This window comes from Rhineura floridana, chromosome 5 (assembly GCF_030035675.1).
Source record: "Rhineura floridana isolate rRhiFlo1 chromosome 5, rRhiFlo1.hap2, whole genome shotgun sequence".
Taxonomy (NCBI): Eukaryota; Metazoa; Chordata; class Lepidosauria; order Squamata; family Rhineuridae; genus Rhineura; species Rhineura floridana.
The window spans coordinates 85,618,646-85,633,006 of NC_084484.1; the positions used below are offsets into that span (position 1 = coordinate 85,618,646).

Sequence of the window (14,361 nt, forward strand, 5' to 3'; positions counted from 1 at the left end):
CTTTTTTAAAAAAAGAATCTTTCGATTACTAATCTTATGAGGAAAGCAGGATGCATAGATGATTTAACTACTTACTACCACTTAAATCCACATTTGAAACGAATGAAAAGCCAAACAGCACCACGTCAGTAGTTAATGAAATATGTCACTGTTGGAAAATAGTATTTGGAATTCTAAAGAAACACAAATAGTTCTAACAACATTACTCTTGAATGAAACATTAAAATGGACAACTAAAAATCATGCTATGGTTTAAGGAAGACAACAGGGTAGTAATAGCAAACAAGACATCATTAATATTTACATCTTTGGATGTGTTGTATAAAGTGAACAGGAAATTGTGTCCAGGGCTATCTCCTGACAAAATTGTTTTTAAAAGAATATTCCCACAATCTGTTATTGGAGCAGCACGTTCCCTACAGTGTATTGCTGTCAATCATTGTTTTCTAGAAAATCAAAAGCTAAAATACATTCTGAGATAAATCAAAACAGGTAAACCTGTAGAGTATCACATCAAAAATGGTAGTATGGGAAGAAACAGGGAGAAATGGGGAATCTATTTTCGTTTATAGAATAGCTTGCCATTTAAAGAATTCTGATACACTAATACCTCAGTTAATGAATCCTTCAGGAAGGAAGCTCCTTTTAAGGAAGGATTTTTTTAAGGTGGAACTAATCAGCTTTGCACATCAAACATGTGCCTTTAAATTAAGGTGAAACTGACTAGCCTGTGTCTTTGCTTTGCTATCAATAAACTGACAAACCTGTGCCTTTGCTTTGCTAAGGTGAAACTGACAAGCCTATCTGTTTGCTTTGCATTAAAGAGATCTCTTGCTTTCTCGCAGAGCTGGGGAGGGAAGGATCCAATGTGAATCAGAGGAGGAGAATGAGGTTGAGTGGGTGAGTGCTGGATAGGTACCATTTAAAGCCCCTGTTGAAGCTGCCCCCACTATCTATGAATGGGTATAGAAACCTACCCCTATTCTTTCTGTGTTATTCCTACCTCTGGTACCAAAGTTTATGTTAAAGAAGTAATATCCAGGAACACATCTACTTTGTTATCCGAGGTATTACTGTATTTAGAAAAAAAGATACATTATTTGGAAAAAAATGATTTACTGCATGTTAAATTTATAATTTCAAGAGGATAGAAGGAAGTTTCTGGATGGGCTTGTGACACTGCACAAGGCATGGGTTCATGTGCTACATTCTTGTAAAACCCATGGATGCCAGTTTTATAATCCCAGAGAGACTCTGAAGAAGCACAGCACAGCAATAAGACACAGCAACTTCATGGGCACCACACTTGACAAATTAGGAGACACATCACCATCTGCGTTGTGCTATGCATGGTTTGGACCTACTTTTTGAACTATCTTGTATTCATAGTAGAAAAGGAAATGTCAAGAATGACTTTTGACATAATTGTCAGTTTTCTGAACTGCCTTAGGAAAACTTGCCTTATACTATGAGAATCTTAGACCAAGGGTTGGCATTATTTGGATTTAGAAAGAGAGAAATACAATCACAATATATCTACCCTAGATACGGAGCTAAAAATCTCCCCAGAGTATAATGGTTGTTATTAAACCTACCCAGAAGATGAATAGAATTCACTTTGACAAAATGAAAATATTAAAAAGCACAGCAAATTGAAGATTTTTTTTCTTAACATCTTTTGGCATTATCTGTCCCTTAAGCCTCTTTTGTGTAACACAATTAAAAATGTTGGACAATATACTGTATCACATATACTTCAACTATGCCATTCCAATTGAGACTATTTAGCTACACAATTATCTATATCAGTTTTTTTTTTAAAGCAGATGATATTTCTAGCAATGGCAGAGCACAGTAGAAGCAATGGCCTTCAAAACCTGGTAGAACGTTGTAATGTGCAGACAAAGAAGCTCTGATTGGGCATGGACAACCTAAGCACAATAAGAAAGAGTATAAGGTAGCCAACATGGTGACCTTCAGATGTTGTTGGACTACAACTTTCATCAGCCCCAACAAATGTGACCAACCATTAGGGTTGTTGAGACAGTGCAACAACATCTGGAGGACACCATATTAGCTACTCCTGCTATAGAGGAAACTTATCGACTGAGAATAAATGAATTTTGATGTTACAGGCTTAAAATTACATCACTGATGTTGGTGTTAACTCCAATAATTGTATGTTATTTGAGTGCTCAGACACACTGGCAAGGCTTGCCTTCCACCAATGTTAATAGCAACTGTTTTTGTTTTTTTTAGCTGACCAGGGAGGAGGAGGGGGTGGGAGGGATGGGACATGTTCACACTAATTAGTTGATTTCTAACAGGCAGAATCTGTACAACACTGAAGAACTGAGAATCTAAACCACTTGCTGACACTTCAGTTTCCCTTTTAAACATTTGCTTTTATATTGTACATGTTTCATTTTCACTTAAAATTAAGTCTTGATTTCCCCAGAAAAAAATATTCCTAACATCCAAAGTGTTTAATATGGAAAAACAACAACCCCTCTTACCTAAGGACTGGTAGAGCTCAGTCATTTTTGGATGATCCCAGCAAGTTGTTTGCGTCTCATGGCTGCAAGACAAAAATAAATAAAAATGATAGCCTTATATGTATTAAGGTTATGCTACTCCCAATACCTTTATGGAAAATTGGCTTTCTTCTTAAATAAATTGCCAAGTGCAGCAGTTGTTTAATTGAGTTATAATGACTGCTTTACTAAAGTAAGTAACATGGTAATATAAGGGTAATGGACTACGACCTGTGAGACCAGGGTTCGAATCCCCACACAGCCATGAAGCTCACTGGGTGACCTTGGGCCAGTCACTGCCTCTCAGCCTCATGAAAACCCTATTCACAGGGTCGCCATAAGTCGGAATCGACTTGAAGGCAGTACATTTACTTTTTTTCCCCAGTCCATATGCCCCAAACCATCATCATAATCATCATCAACATATTTTTTCCTGGGGCCGGAATTATCTACAGTGAGTGTTTCAGCCAAAATTCAGGTAAAGTATCACATTGCGTTAGGTTTATACCTGCAGATTTAAGTTAGCACATTTTTTAAATCTAAAACTGAAAAAATCTCATCAATCCCATTCATACATTTTTATACACTTGCGAGGTATATTAACAATTCAATGCAAAAGAGGTCACTAGAATGCACTGTGAAATGGAAGTTGAATTGTGTGACTTCATACCATCCACAACAAAGGTATATTTTTTGGTAGCCTGTCATAGATCTGGTACAATCTGTTGATCAGGATCAGGAAGAATTGTCACTCAGGAATGTACAGATTCCTTGATTGCATTTCAGACAATGAGTGTGATTATGTATACCAACATCTGAAAAGGTTGACATGTTTCCTATACATCTAGCTGACAAAAAAGGGGGGAAGCTCATGTGGCAAAAGTGGCACTGACTGATAAATCAATTTGGTTTTTTAACAACTTCCATATTAATGCTCACAGATTAATCACAGACAGCAGTAGATCAGAGGTAAAAAACCTGGATTTAAAAAATTGATTCGGCTTTATTAATTGACCTTGACATTATTTCTTTTATTGTTTTTGCAAGTATCCAACTAATGTGTCTCATCAGTGCAAGGATCTCTGCTTGTGCAACTGACTTTTTTCTCCCACTCCTTTTCCAAATCTGCTCCAGATTTGGGGGGTGCATGCGGGGATAGTCTTGTGCAAGCAGAAACCCTTGAGCTGGTGTGATGTACTCCTTAGCACTATTTTGGATACAACTCTAAAGGTGAAGATTTTGAATCAAACCTGAGAATGAGAGTTGGATTAATTTCCAGTGTCCTTTGTTGTACTGTGCAGAGGTATTCCATAGGTTAAAAATCTAATAGTGCCTAGCTTATTATAAATGTTTAATAATAAATATTATAACAGAACTAACTAGCCTACACCTATCCATGCAGTCACAATCAGTTTTTCTTTAAACCAATACCCTTAATTTCCTAGGAAAAGAAGTTCAGAAGTATCAGTACCTCAGTGGCCAAAACATATTCTTATCTGTAAGAATAAACTCTCAAGCTAATATTCACACATACTAACGTTCTGCTTCTTTGTAAGCCTGAAGAACAGAGACTAATTTTAAGTGAGTTCACAGATGTTTATGAAGTTACATATCATTTAATGGGATAAAATATTTTTTTATATTAGGCATTACACCTGCTTAGTAGTATGTATCCTATTGAGGCTAATGTAGGAATTCATTACCTTATATTAATTCACCCTTTAATTGCAACCATAACATGCTTAGTGAAATTAACTCCCAAGTATATGTAAGAAGCCGCAAATAGGAGTTTTGCAAGTTGATTTTGTATATCTGAGGGAAGCGATTTATGCAAGTTATCCAAATATATAACATCACACACTCACACACAGAGAGAAAATGTATAATTTTATTATCATTTTTAAAGTCATATTTGATATTCTAAAACCAACATTTATTATTATATTTCAGGCTAGAACACAAAAAGTATTTATTCATACATGTGTATTATTGAGAACAAAGACTATAGTGGCTCTGACTCTAATCAGAGGTGCTAAAGTATTTATGAGGAGTGACTTTTATAACCAAAGAGAAAAATAGTTTGCCTTACTTTAAAAGATTTTGTTAAAACAATTCTAAGACACTTTTATTAAGAATGTTTTATTAATTCATAATATACTTAATATGAGTGGATAAAAAAGACTAGTAGATTAAAAGGATTTCTGTCACTTTTATGACCTTTCTCCAAATAGTTGTTAATTGGTCTGAGATATCTTCTGTTTGCTCTTGTTGAAAAAAATAACTTTATTTGAAGTACAGAATCCCCATTTATATATATCAGTCTACCAACTGACTCAACATATACCCGAGTACTGTAGTTGCAATAGATGCTTTCTTAAAATCAAACTTTATTATGTGCTAAAATCCAGTTTTAAGGAAGACTTTGCTTGTGCTGAAAATGTGTGTGCACAGAGGTAGCACACATATTAGGTTTGAGGGAGCCTTGAGCAAAGTGCCGTCTGGTGAGCCTCCTCCATCATAGGTGGGCTTAATTGGAGATAAGCAGCAGCAACAATGCTCCAAGTGGTGCTGACAGGTGGGTCTTGGCCTCCATTTTAATTTCTCACAATGCCTCAGATGTAGTTTTGCTTTAGAAAGCCATGTGTCTGCTCCCAGAGCTCTGGATGTTAGCTTCCACCTCCAGTCTTGGTCTTAGTAACCATGGGGGAGTTATGTTTTTGCTCAAAAACAGAGTTGCCAATAATTTGCTCACGACTTTGAATTCTGTCCTACATATCTATAGTTGTACATTATTAAATGAGAAAACTTACTTCTAGCTCTTGCAGTGTGTGCACATGTATTTATGAATATATTTCACTGGATGTTTGATATAGTACAACTGAGAGGGAAGTCAGACTGAGGGAAAGGATGTGGGGGGAATCAGATACATATATAATTTCACCTCACTCCTCAGCTTGATTGCTTTTTTTGTCATTGAAGGATTTAGCTTTTATTGTTTTTTTTTAAATCCATTTTGTAAATTAAAAATATAGATCCATTACAAAATTCTCAAAAGGTTCAGATTTTTAGCTTTAACTCAATAAAGCCAAAGATCCTTCTATTAAAATTAGACCATCTACATAATGGTTTATTCTAGATGGGATTATTTTAAACTCTTCCCTTCCCATCAAGCACATATAGTCTCTTCCATTCCTAAACCCTATGTGCTGATATTCACAAGAATGATTTAGGAATAAACTAAGTTCACAAAAGTTACTAGCTTGCTGGGGGCTTGCAGAAGAGAAACTGAGAGCATCATCCCTTCCACAAAGCTGCTACATTTCTACACTGGGTACATCATAGCACTATCCCTCCTCTACCAGCCCACTCACTCGCATTCATGGAATTCCATGCACTTGCCTGCAAGCAGTTTCTTTCACTTATGGATAGCAGGTTGACCTAGGTAGTCAATGCTTGTGACTATTTCATGGTATTACAGAATCTCAGCCAAATGGCAGGGATTCTGGCATCAGTGAAGTCAAGGTATATTGACTTTGATGGCTCTGACAACTTCTAACATCACAGCTCTTGTTCAGCAAAAGTTCTTGCTCCTCGCTCATTGCTCCAAAATCACAACCATGGTAAATGTCCTAAATGGCAATCTACACATACAACACCCTTAGTCTGGAGAGTGTGTTTACACAAGTAGAGATTTGTGAACATCCATTAACATGTTTTTCTGAAGCCATTATTCAACACTCAACCTAATGGTTGAGGCAACCGTGGCACCATTGTTTAACAAAAAGAACTTATGATTGTTTTAGGAATTATCTATAAATCATTTCCAAGAGCAAATAATGTACTCAAGAACCAGAAGGACTTCTTTTACTCCTGTGTGAAATTTTAAGGAAAGCTGAATATCATTTGTTGAGGATTCTGTGAAGGTTCAGTTTGACTGCAAAGCGCAAGAGCCAATTTAACCAGCTCTTTATATTCAGAACACAAGAACGCTGCAGCTATTTCATTCCACGAACTAAAAAGTGTTCCTTCTTTCTGAACATTTTCAGCTTTGAAAGTTATCAACAATTCCACACACAAATGCAACTCAAGGAAAGGTTAGACTCCACTGAGACTTCCCCTCATAAGCCTCTTTGCCATTTTCAAAGGCCATTTAATTGTTAGCTCTGGGGCTGCTTCTATCGGTGTGTGTGTGTGTGCGCCCGTACACACTGTGTAAAGTAAAATGCTAACTAAGCAACCTTGAGCATTTTCAACTACACTTGGAAATACATCTTTAATACATCTGCAGCAATGTTTAACTCCAGTAAGCATACACGTTTGTATCACAGAAGGTTAACACCTTTGACAAAAATGCTCCCCGCAATGCTCAAATGATGGAATACGGTAGAATGTGCAGTACTAAAAGTTCAGTGGACCATTCCCATTACCGTCCCTATGTCACTCAGGTTTTCAATTGTATCATTGCAAGATGATGTAAAGGACTTAGAAAGCATTTGGGGCAGGAGATGGAGAACAGTGTTTCAGAAGTAAGTGGACTCAGACAGGGAGAAAAACCATCTAGCTTTCTTTCCTCTGCATGATGCTTGGGATATCCTTATCTGGCTGGCTCTGGGATACACTGGGTGACTGGACTTCTAAGAGAGGACACACATACTATGTACTCAGCTCTTCAGACTTTAAGAAATCCTTCTCTGTGTTATAGGGCTTATGAATCAATGTAATCATTATTAGCCAGAAAGGGGGGGCATAATAAAGAGAACTAGAATGCTGTGTATAAGCATCATCCTCTCTTCCCCCAACCCCTTTTGCTCGAGGAACCAGGCTACTTCTACCCACAAAGGAATTCTTTCTGCAGAGAATTTAATTAATTAATTGCATTTGTAGCCCACCCTTCCTCTGAAAGGAGCCTGGGATTATATACAAAGGAAGGCATCAGAACTAAAAAAAAACTAGCTCCAAAATGTAAGCTCAGAGATACACGCTAGTCATGCTTACCTCCCTATTCAATATCTAAGCCCAGTTGTCAGGCTGAAAAAACGATAAAAGTGCAAGAACAAGAGATTCTTCTCCATGCTTTTACATTCTGGTCTCAATTTACCATTGCTCAATGGGGGAGCACATAGTTTGCATGCAGAAGGTTGTATGTTTAACCCCCCAACATCTCCAAGAAAGGCTGGAGAATACTTCTGTCTGACACCTTGAACAGCAGCTTAGACAATATTGAACTACATGGACTAATTTAGTGCTGCCTTAGGCTGTAATCCAATATGTATTTACTCAGAAGTAAGCTCCATTGGGTTCAACAGGACTTACTCCCACGTAAGTGTGTATTGGATTGCAACTTTAGTGTCCTATATTCTCTCTACAGCTTCTGAGATCAGCTGTGAAGCTGAGAGAAATGAAGCTCCGCTCGCCGCGCAGCTGACGAGCGGGGCATGACTGCAGGTGGGGGTGAAGACGCTGTCCCCATCTGTTAATGGGGCAATGTCACGCGTCACGTCCGTGACGTCGGCGCAACGTGCAGCGGAAGGGGCGGGGTCTATAGGACTATTTGAGTCCAGCCGCCCCTTCCACCTTCCTGAGAGAATTAGGCAAGGGTTGGTCTCATTGGTAGATAAAACAAGCATTCTCCTCTGCCTTCTAGGCCTTGGTTGACTTAGCTGAATACCATATGATGTGGTCACATGTGAAGGAGAGATTGTGGAAGGGAGCTAGAGATGTAAAATTTCCAGAAATGTTGAAGCCATGGAAAAAAACCCTTTCAGAAAAATGGAAAAAATGCAATATTAGCACTTTTTACAGATTGAAAGTCACTTTGTTACTTCAGGAACATAAAAAGGTAATTATATAGAAGTTGGTTAGGCATAAAATGATCACATTTGGTATCTTAAAAGTACATTTTATTCAAGCATTATTACAAACTGAATTTACTTTTTTAAATTTTTACTTTTTGTAACAAATGGATCTACAAGATCCTGAACTGTAAGGAACACCTGAACTGGAAGGAACCTCTTTCATTTTGCCAGTTTATGAGAAGCAGGCAAAAACCAATTAAAAAAAAACAGAAGAAACCATCAATAATAATAACAAAGAAAATTATGTTTCCACTAGTCCTCCACAGTGTCAAGCAGACATAAAGCATCCATCCCCATAAAAAGAACTGAGAAAAGGGGGGGGGACCAAGTTTCAATGAAACATTTTATTCATCATGCTAAAATAAAACATTTCATAATCAATTTTTTCTTAATTTTTTTCAAATTTTCGGTAAAAACAAAAAATGGCTTCGGAAAAAAACAAAAACAAGATTTTTTCCCATTTTTTTCCGGGCCTTCACATCTCTAGGGAGAGCCTTCTTTACATCCAAGCTCACCCATCAGCCATCATGAGACTGGAATGTGCAAAGTTTTGTCAGACTTTCCTTGTAGATGGTTAGGGTGAAAATCGGTTTATAAGGACCAGCCTCAACAAGCCAGCCTGGTATCACCTGCAGAGACTGGCTATTCTACATAAGGAAAAAGATTTACATACATCAGAGGTTCAATGTGACCAAAAATCTACCATATCTCTACATATTGAATGCAGAAAATTAATATCAAATAATGTAACTCATGCTAAAATATGCATAAGATTAACCTATTTAAATTCAATCCCACTGACTGTGTTTGCACACTATGGTAAGAGAGACAATGGCTTACTGTGCATGAGCCAATCACACCCATGATACGTGCACCATCATGTGTGAACACAGTGTCACCTGAAACATCCTCTCTCTGTAAATACCATGGCAGCTTCATTTCAGGTGGCAAGTGCATAAAATTCGTACAATATTGTTATAAACAAACAAAACAAAAACGGAACTTTCCAGCCCAAGATTAGTGAAGGTTTTCTGCAGGATTATTTAGGTGCAGATTATGAGAACAAATATAAAGATGCATTCTAATGTATCTAGTTTTAGTTTTCTTTCTTCTGTATCCTTTATTACATCTTGTTTTTAAATCCCACCAGCAGCAGAAATGTTTAAAAAACCAACAGGACTATCCTAATCTCCAGATCTGCTGGCTGGAGATTAGGATGGGGGGGGTGCCACTCTTCCAGAAGGGGCAGGATGTCTGCTGTGGAGGCCCCTGCCATGCTCATAGAAAACCCTGTGGGTGTGTATCTACCACCACCAGCATTTTTGCCAGCCATAAGCCCAAAAGAAGGTGATCCAGGGATGGGTGAAGGCAGGGCAGAGGCAGCCTTGAATCCATTGGATCCACAGACCCTCAATTCCCCCAAGATCGGTCATATTACCTGAAGCGAACATTTTAAAATACCCCTCCCTAGGATCTGCTAGGGCAAGGTGAAAGAAGTGTTGCCCACTTCTTGCCCTGGCCCACACAGTTTGGAACATGAAAGATCTTTGAACACAGGAAAATAGAAAGCTGCCTTATATTGAGTCGGACTCACTTGTCTCTCTAGTTCAGTATTATCTAAACTGACTAGCAGCAGCTCTACAGGGGTCCTACCTGGACCCTTCTGCACGCAAGGGAGATGAATGCCGCTTAGGATTGCTCTGACCAACATTACAGCTTCTTTCATAGGAATTTAAATGGTCTTCAGTTCTTCAGTTGTGTTCTTGAGTGCATTTCTAAAACATATACTTTATATTATTTTACCATATGCTTTTAGGATTCTACCATGTATATTTGTTTGGATATTTGTTTTCTAAGTGAAAATTTGAGTATGGAACTGCACATTCAGTCTTCAAATGATATTTTTAATTTCCAACAGCATTAGAGCAACTCTATCTCCCTCCCACAGCCATTTGAAAAATGCAGTATGAGCTAGATGTGTATGTGTGAAGAATAACAAAATGCTATCAGGTGACAATAGGGAACCAAAAGCACCTACTTACTAATTATTAGAAATTAAGGTATAATTTTATAGTGTACCACCAAACTGATTTAGTTTCAAACTGTAGACATAAAGCAGTTTTTCCCCTTTTTGTTTTTAAGTAGTGCCTGAGGTTATCACTGATTTAATGAGCCTGTAAAACATCTGTGTGTATAAAACTAGGATTTGTTTCTGGTTGTGCTAACTAATGTTAAACCTTCATAGGAATGCTACTGTAAACAAATTGTTATTCATTCTAAAGAAGAGTAAATTCTAGGCCAATTAAAATGTAACCTGCCTGTAAAGGCTGTTATTTAGAGTTGCAAACATCTCCATCCTCCCCCACTGGCCTATTTTATCCCAATTTCCTGGAGGGAAAACTAGTCACAGTAAAAATAATAGAATAGTGATGCAGAAAGTAGCAGCCTCTCATGATTTGTGAAGGTTTACTGTTTTTCTTCATCTATATATCTGAAGTCTGTTGATCCACAATGAAATGGTTTCTTTTTAATTCTTGGATCAATGTGTTTTGGGAGAAAAGTTAGCTATTTGTTGCTTTCTTGGCTCTGGATGGCATTTTCAGAATTCCAAGAAGATGCACAAATTTAAAAAGTTTTTGCATTAATATAAAGCAGGAGCAGAAGGGACTAAATGTCAACTGCTAAATACAGTATGGTAATTATTTTTCTGTCTCTTTTGATGTGCAGCATTTTATTGTGTGCACCCTGACAGTTAAAGCTTGGTGAGCCAACCCCTCCAGCTGTTACTTGTCCACTGATCTATTTGCTTTTCAAAGCTTATCCTCTCCACTTCTGCCAAAGCAATTTCACTGCAGGGTCTTGGCAAATTCAGAATCAAACAATGATGACTGCAACCAACTCCTTAGTGATAAGGGACCAAAGATCTGTTTTGGAGCTGTATTTCCTCTGGAGTTAATGGAGTACAAGCAACATCTCAGTAAACTAGTTCTTATTTTAAGAGGCAAGGCTGAATACTGAGTATGACTTCAGAAAGGGTGTGTTTTTCTAAGAAATATTTAAAACAGGATCCTGTACATTAAATGAATTCCCTACACATGTACACTATACAAAAACATTACATGCTACCAATATCAAAATAGTCTTGAAATTCATTTCTCTTTTTGATTCATTACACTCAAATACAAATTATATATTTGATTCTAGTTCTCTCCCCTACCCCAGCATTTCAAGTCTAAAATATTTTTTATAAATAAAGTTACTTTAGAGAAAAATTACTTATATACCAACTTATTTAAGATACAATACTGTACATTTTTCCACTCATAAAAAAGCAGTGTTACACAATGATGCAGGTATCACTAAAATACAATACTCCGTTCTTTATTTTTTTGTTAAAGTTTTCTACTAATGGAGCAAACAAAGTGCATCCCTCTAGGGTCCTCCCCGCTTAATATTCTCTTCCTCTCCTCATTCCCGACTTCCTGCTTAGCTGCTTCTTACATGTATTCTTTCATTCATACCTCCACAGCCAGCACGTTCCAACTAGACCACATTTATCAAGACACGGAAGGATATTCAAGAGAAAGAACGAATGCACTAAATTAAATGCCTGTTCGAATTCCCTGAAGAAATCAAGCAGAAGTTTGACCTTTTAGCACAGTGAATTAAAAGTCTGGCCACCTTTCTTTTGCAGGGTTTTTTATACACATTATGTTGAATAACAGGACTTCTCTCTCTTTAAATGCGCTTACAAAATGAAGAATGCTTAAAAGGTACTTTAGAATGAGGAGGCTGCAAAATCGAGGGCTTTTAAACCCCCTGAACGATAGAAATATAAAGAGGAACGGGCTGTGTGCCGGGGAAGATTACTTTGATGTTAGGTTAATTTAAAACAAATAATAATTATAAAATAAAATCCCCTATCCAGCCGCCCCTGTATCGGGGAGAAATCATTAATCCCCAAAGTCTGCAGCCGTGAGAGAAAGAGTTAAAGCCTGCCATGCCCCAGTCAGCTACAAACACCTGCACGGAGAACAGGAGAAAACAGCTGGCAAGGAAGACTCTCAAGCTGTAAATCCCCAATGCGATGACGTCTTCAGAAGTTTAATTTACGTTTAACTACCTTGGCTTGCCAGCAGCACACAAGGATTCAAATGCAAGATTTTCATTAAAAAAGAAAAAAAGGACTGGTCTGAATAATAATTAAACTTACCCTTTGAGTTGTTCCCTCATCGCCGTTAACTGCTCAGCGCCTCCAAAGAGATGGGGGAGGAGAACAGAGCAGATTCCTAGACCGAGTGTGTTTGCAGCCTAACGCAAAACTAAACCACCAGCGCGCGGAGCTGCGAACAGCACTGCGGTGAGACGAGCATTATCGCGCTAAGGGCGGAAGAGAAGAGAAAGGGGAGGGAAGGCTGCAGGGCTAGACAGGGCGGAGCTCTCTTTGCCTCGGCTCCACCTATTGAACCTGCGAACAACAACTGAAGAACTCCAAAGAAATGGCACAGTTGGGTGGGAAACTGAAGGGGGGGTACTTAAGGTAGAACCAAAAGATGTCGTCCAGGATGTCTGAGAAATGCCAGGACTCGGTAAACGGACTAAAGCGCAAATGATCACAAGTAATCATTTGAACATCATTTGCTGAGATGGTTCTTTCTAAACTGTATGACATGATGTGATCTGACAGAGAAAGGAGAACCACCCACCCACAGACTTTTAATTTAATTCTCTGAGCTCTAATAATTGCACTGAAACGAAGAGCTGTTGTATAGCCTTTTTGGATCTTGTGATTTTCAGTGGAAAGATTGAAGGCAAGAGAAAAAGACAGGAAAACGTAGATTTGTAAGGAGAGTAAATAGTAAACAATGTAAATAGTAAAAAATAGTAATAGTAAACAATGTACTATTTCTGATGTAATAATTTCCAACTAGTTCAGCGCATTTAGATATAACCTATTAATTCTGTATGTGTATTGAAGATCATTTGTAACACAACACCAGTAAGTCATACCAAAACAACTCACCTACTCAAAGCCACAAACCCCAGTTCTTTATCCCTTCTCTCCCCCATCTTGAAAATAAAATAAAAGCAAAATGAGTGCAGATGGTCTTCTTGCATCCTTCATGTTTGCATTATATTAATTTTACACATGTATGTATCTGATGAAGTAACCTGGTCCACGAAAGCTTATTCCACAATAACTTTGTTAGTCTTTAAGGTGCCACAAGACTCTTTGAAATTTTTATTTATGCATGGTTAGTAATCTTTAGTTGACATATATTGCTGTAATAGCTGTAAGGAAAAAAGGAGATCAAAGTACTTTAATGTAAAGGACAGTATGGGTAATATGAATGATTACATTGTTCTGAGTGGGGAATCTTTGGAAGCCAACTGAGCATGTCACAGAAGAGGCAGGCGATAATTCCCAGGCACAATGGAAAATGTTTGCTTGGTATTGCCCATGAGGACCCACCCTCTGTGATCACTCAGGGATGGGTTTGTGCTACTTCAAATTCACCTGTGAGAACAGTCCTTCTGTACAACACCTTTGCTGGGTACAAACTTTTGACTCTCAGTGAGAGAAAATAAACATACAAATAGTAAGTTTAAAGAAATAGGACAGTCCTGAAAAGTATACTATTTACAAAAATGCCACTCACTATGTGCTACTCACACAGGCAGCACAAGGACATCCCTGTGCAATCTGAGAATTGTACCCTGAACGCCCTCTAACATCAAAGAAGATTCTGAAGTACACTCACTTCAATGAGCTGGGTAAGGGAGAAGCAGCCCAAGAGCGTTGATTTGCATGCTGCTTCTGGCTTGGCAGATGCCCTGGCCTTGTATCATCTCAAATAGCTGTCTATTCTATATAGTTCAGCTCAGCCTTATAGGAAAGGTGTGGGAAAGTTGCAGTGCATATTACCGTATCCTGAGTGCTATCACCTATGCCAAAATCCTGCATTCAGTGT

The 14,361-nt window shown here is 38.0% G+C and overlaps 1 protein-coding gene across 14 annotated transcripts in view; it reads right to left on the minus strand.

The window, feature by feature from the left end:
* Positions 1-14,361, minus strand: part of DMD (dystrophin) — a 2,032,119-nt gene that overhangs the window by 119,851 nt on the left and 1,897,907 nt on the right. For 13 of the 14 annotated variants that reach the window (XM_061627388.1, XM_061627390.1, XM_061627384.1 and 10 more), the window contains one exon: positions 2,517-2,578. In XM_061627388.1, the coding sequence (XP_061483372.1) occupies positions 2,517-2,578 (62 nt within the window). Of the gene's footprint in view, positions 1-2,516; positions 2,579-12,602; positions 12,843-14,361 lie in introns of those variants that run through there. The other variant, XM_061627393.1, reaches the window with a different exon arrangement.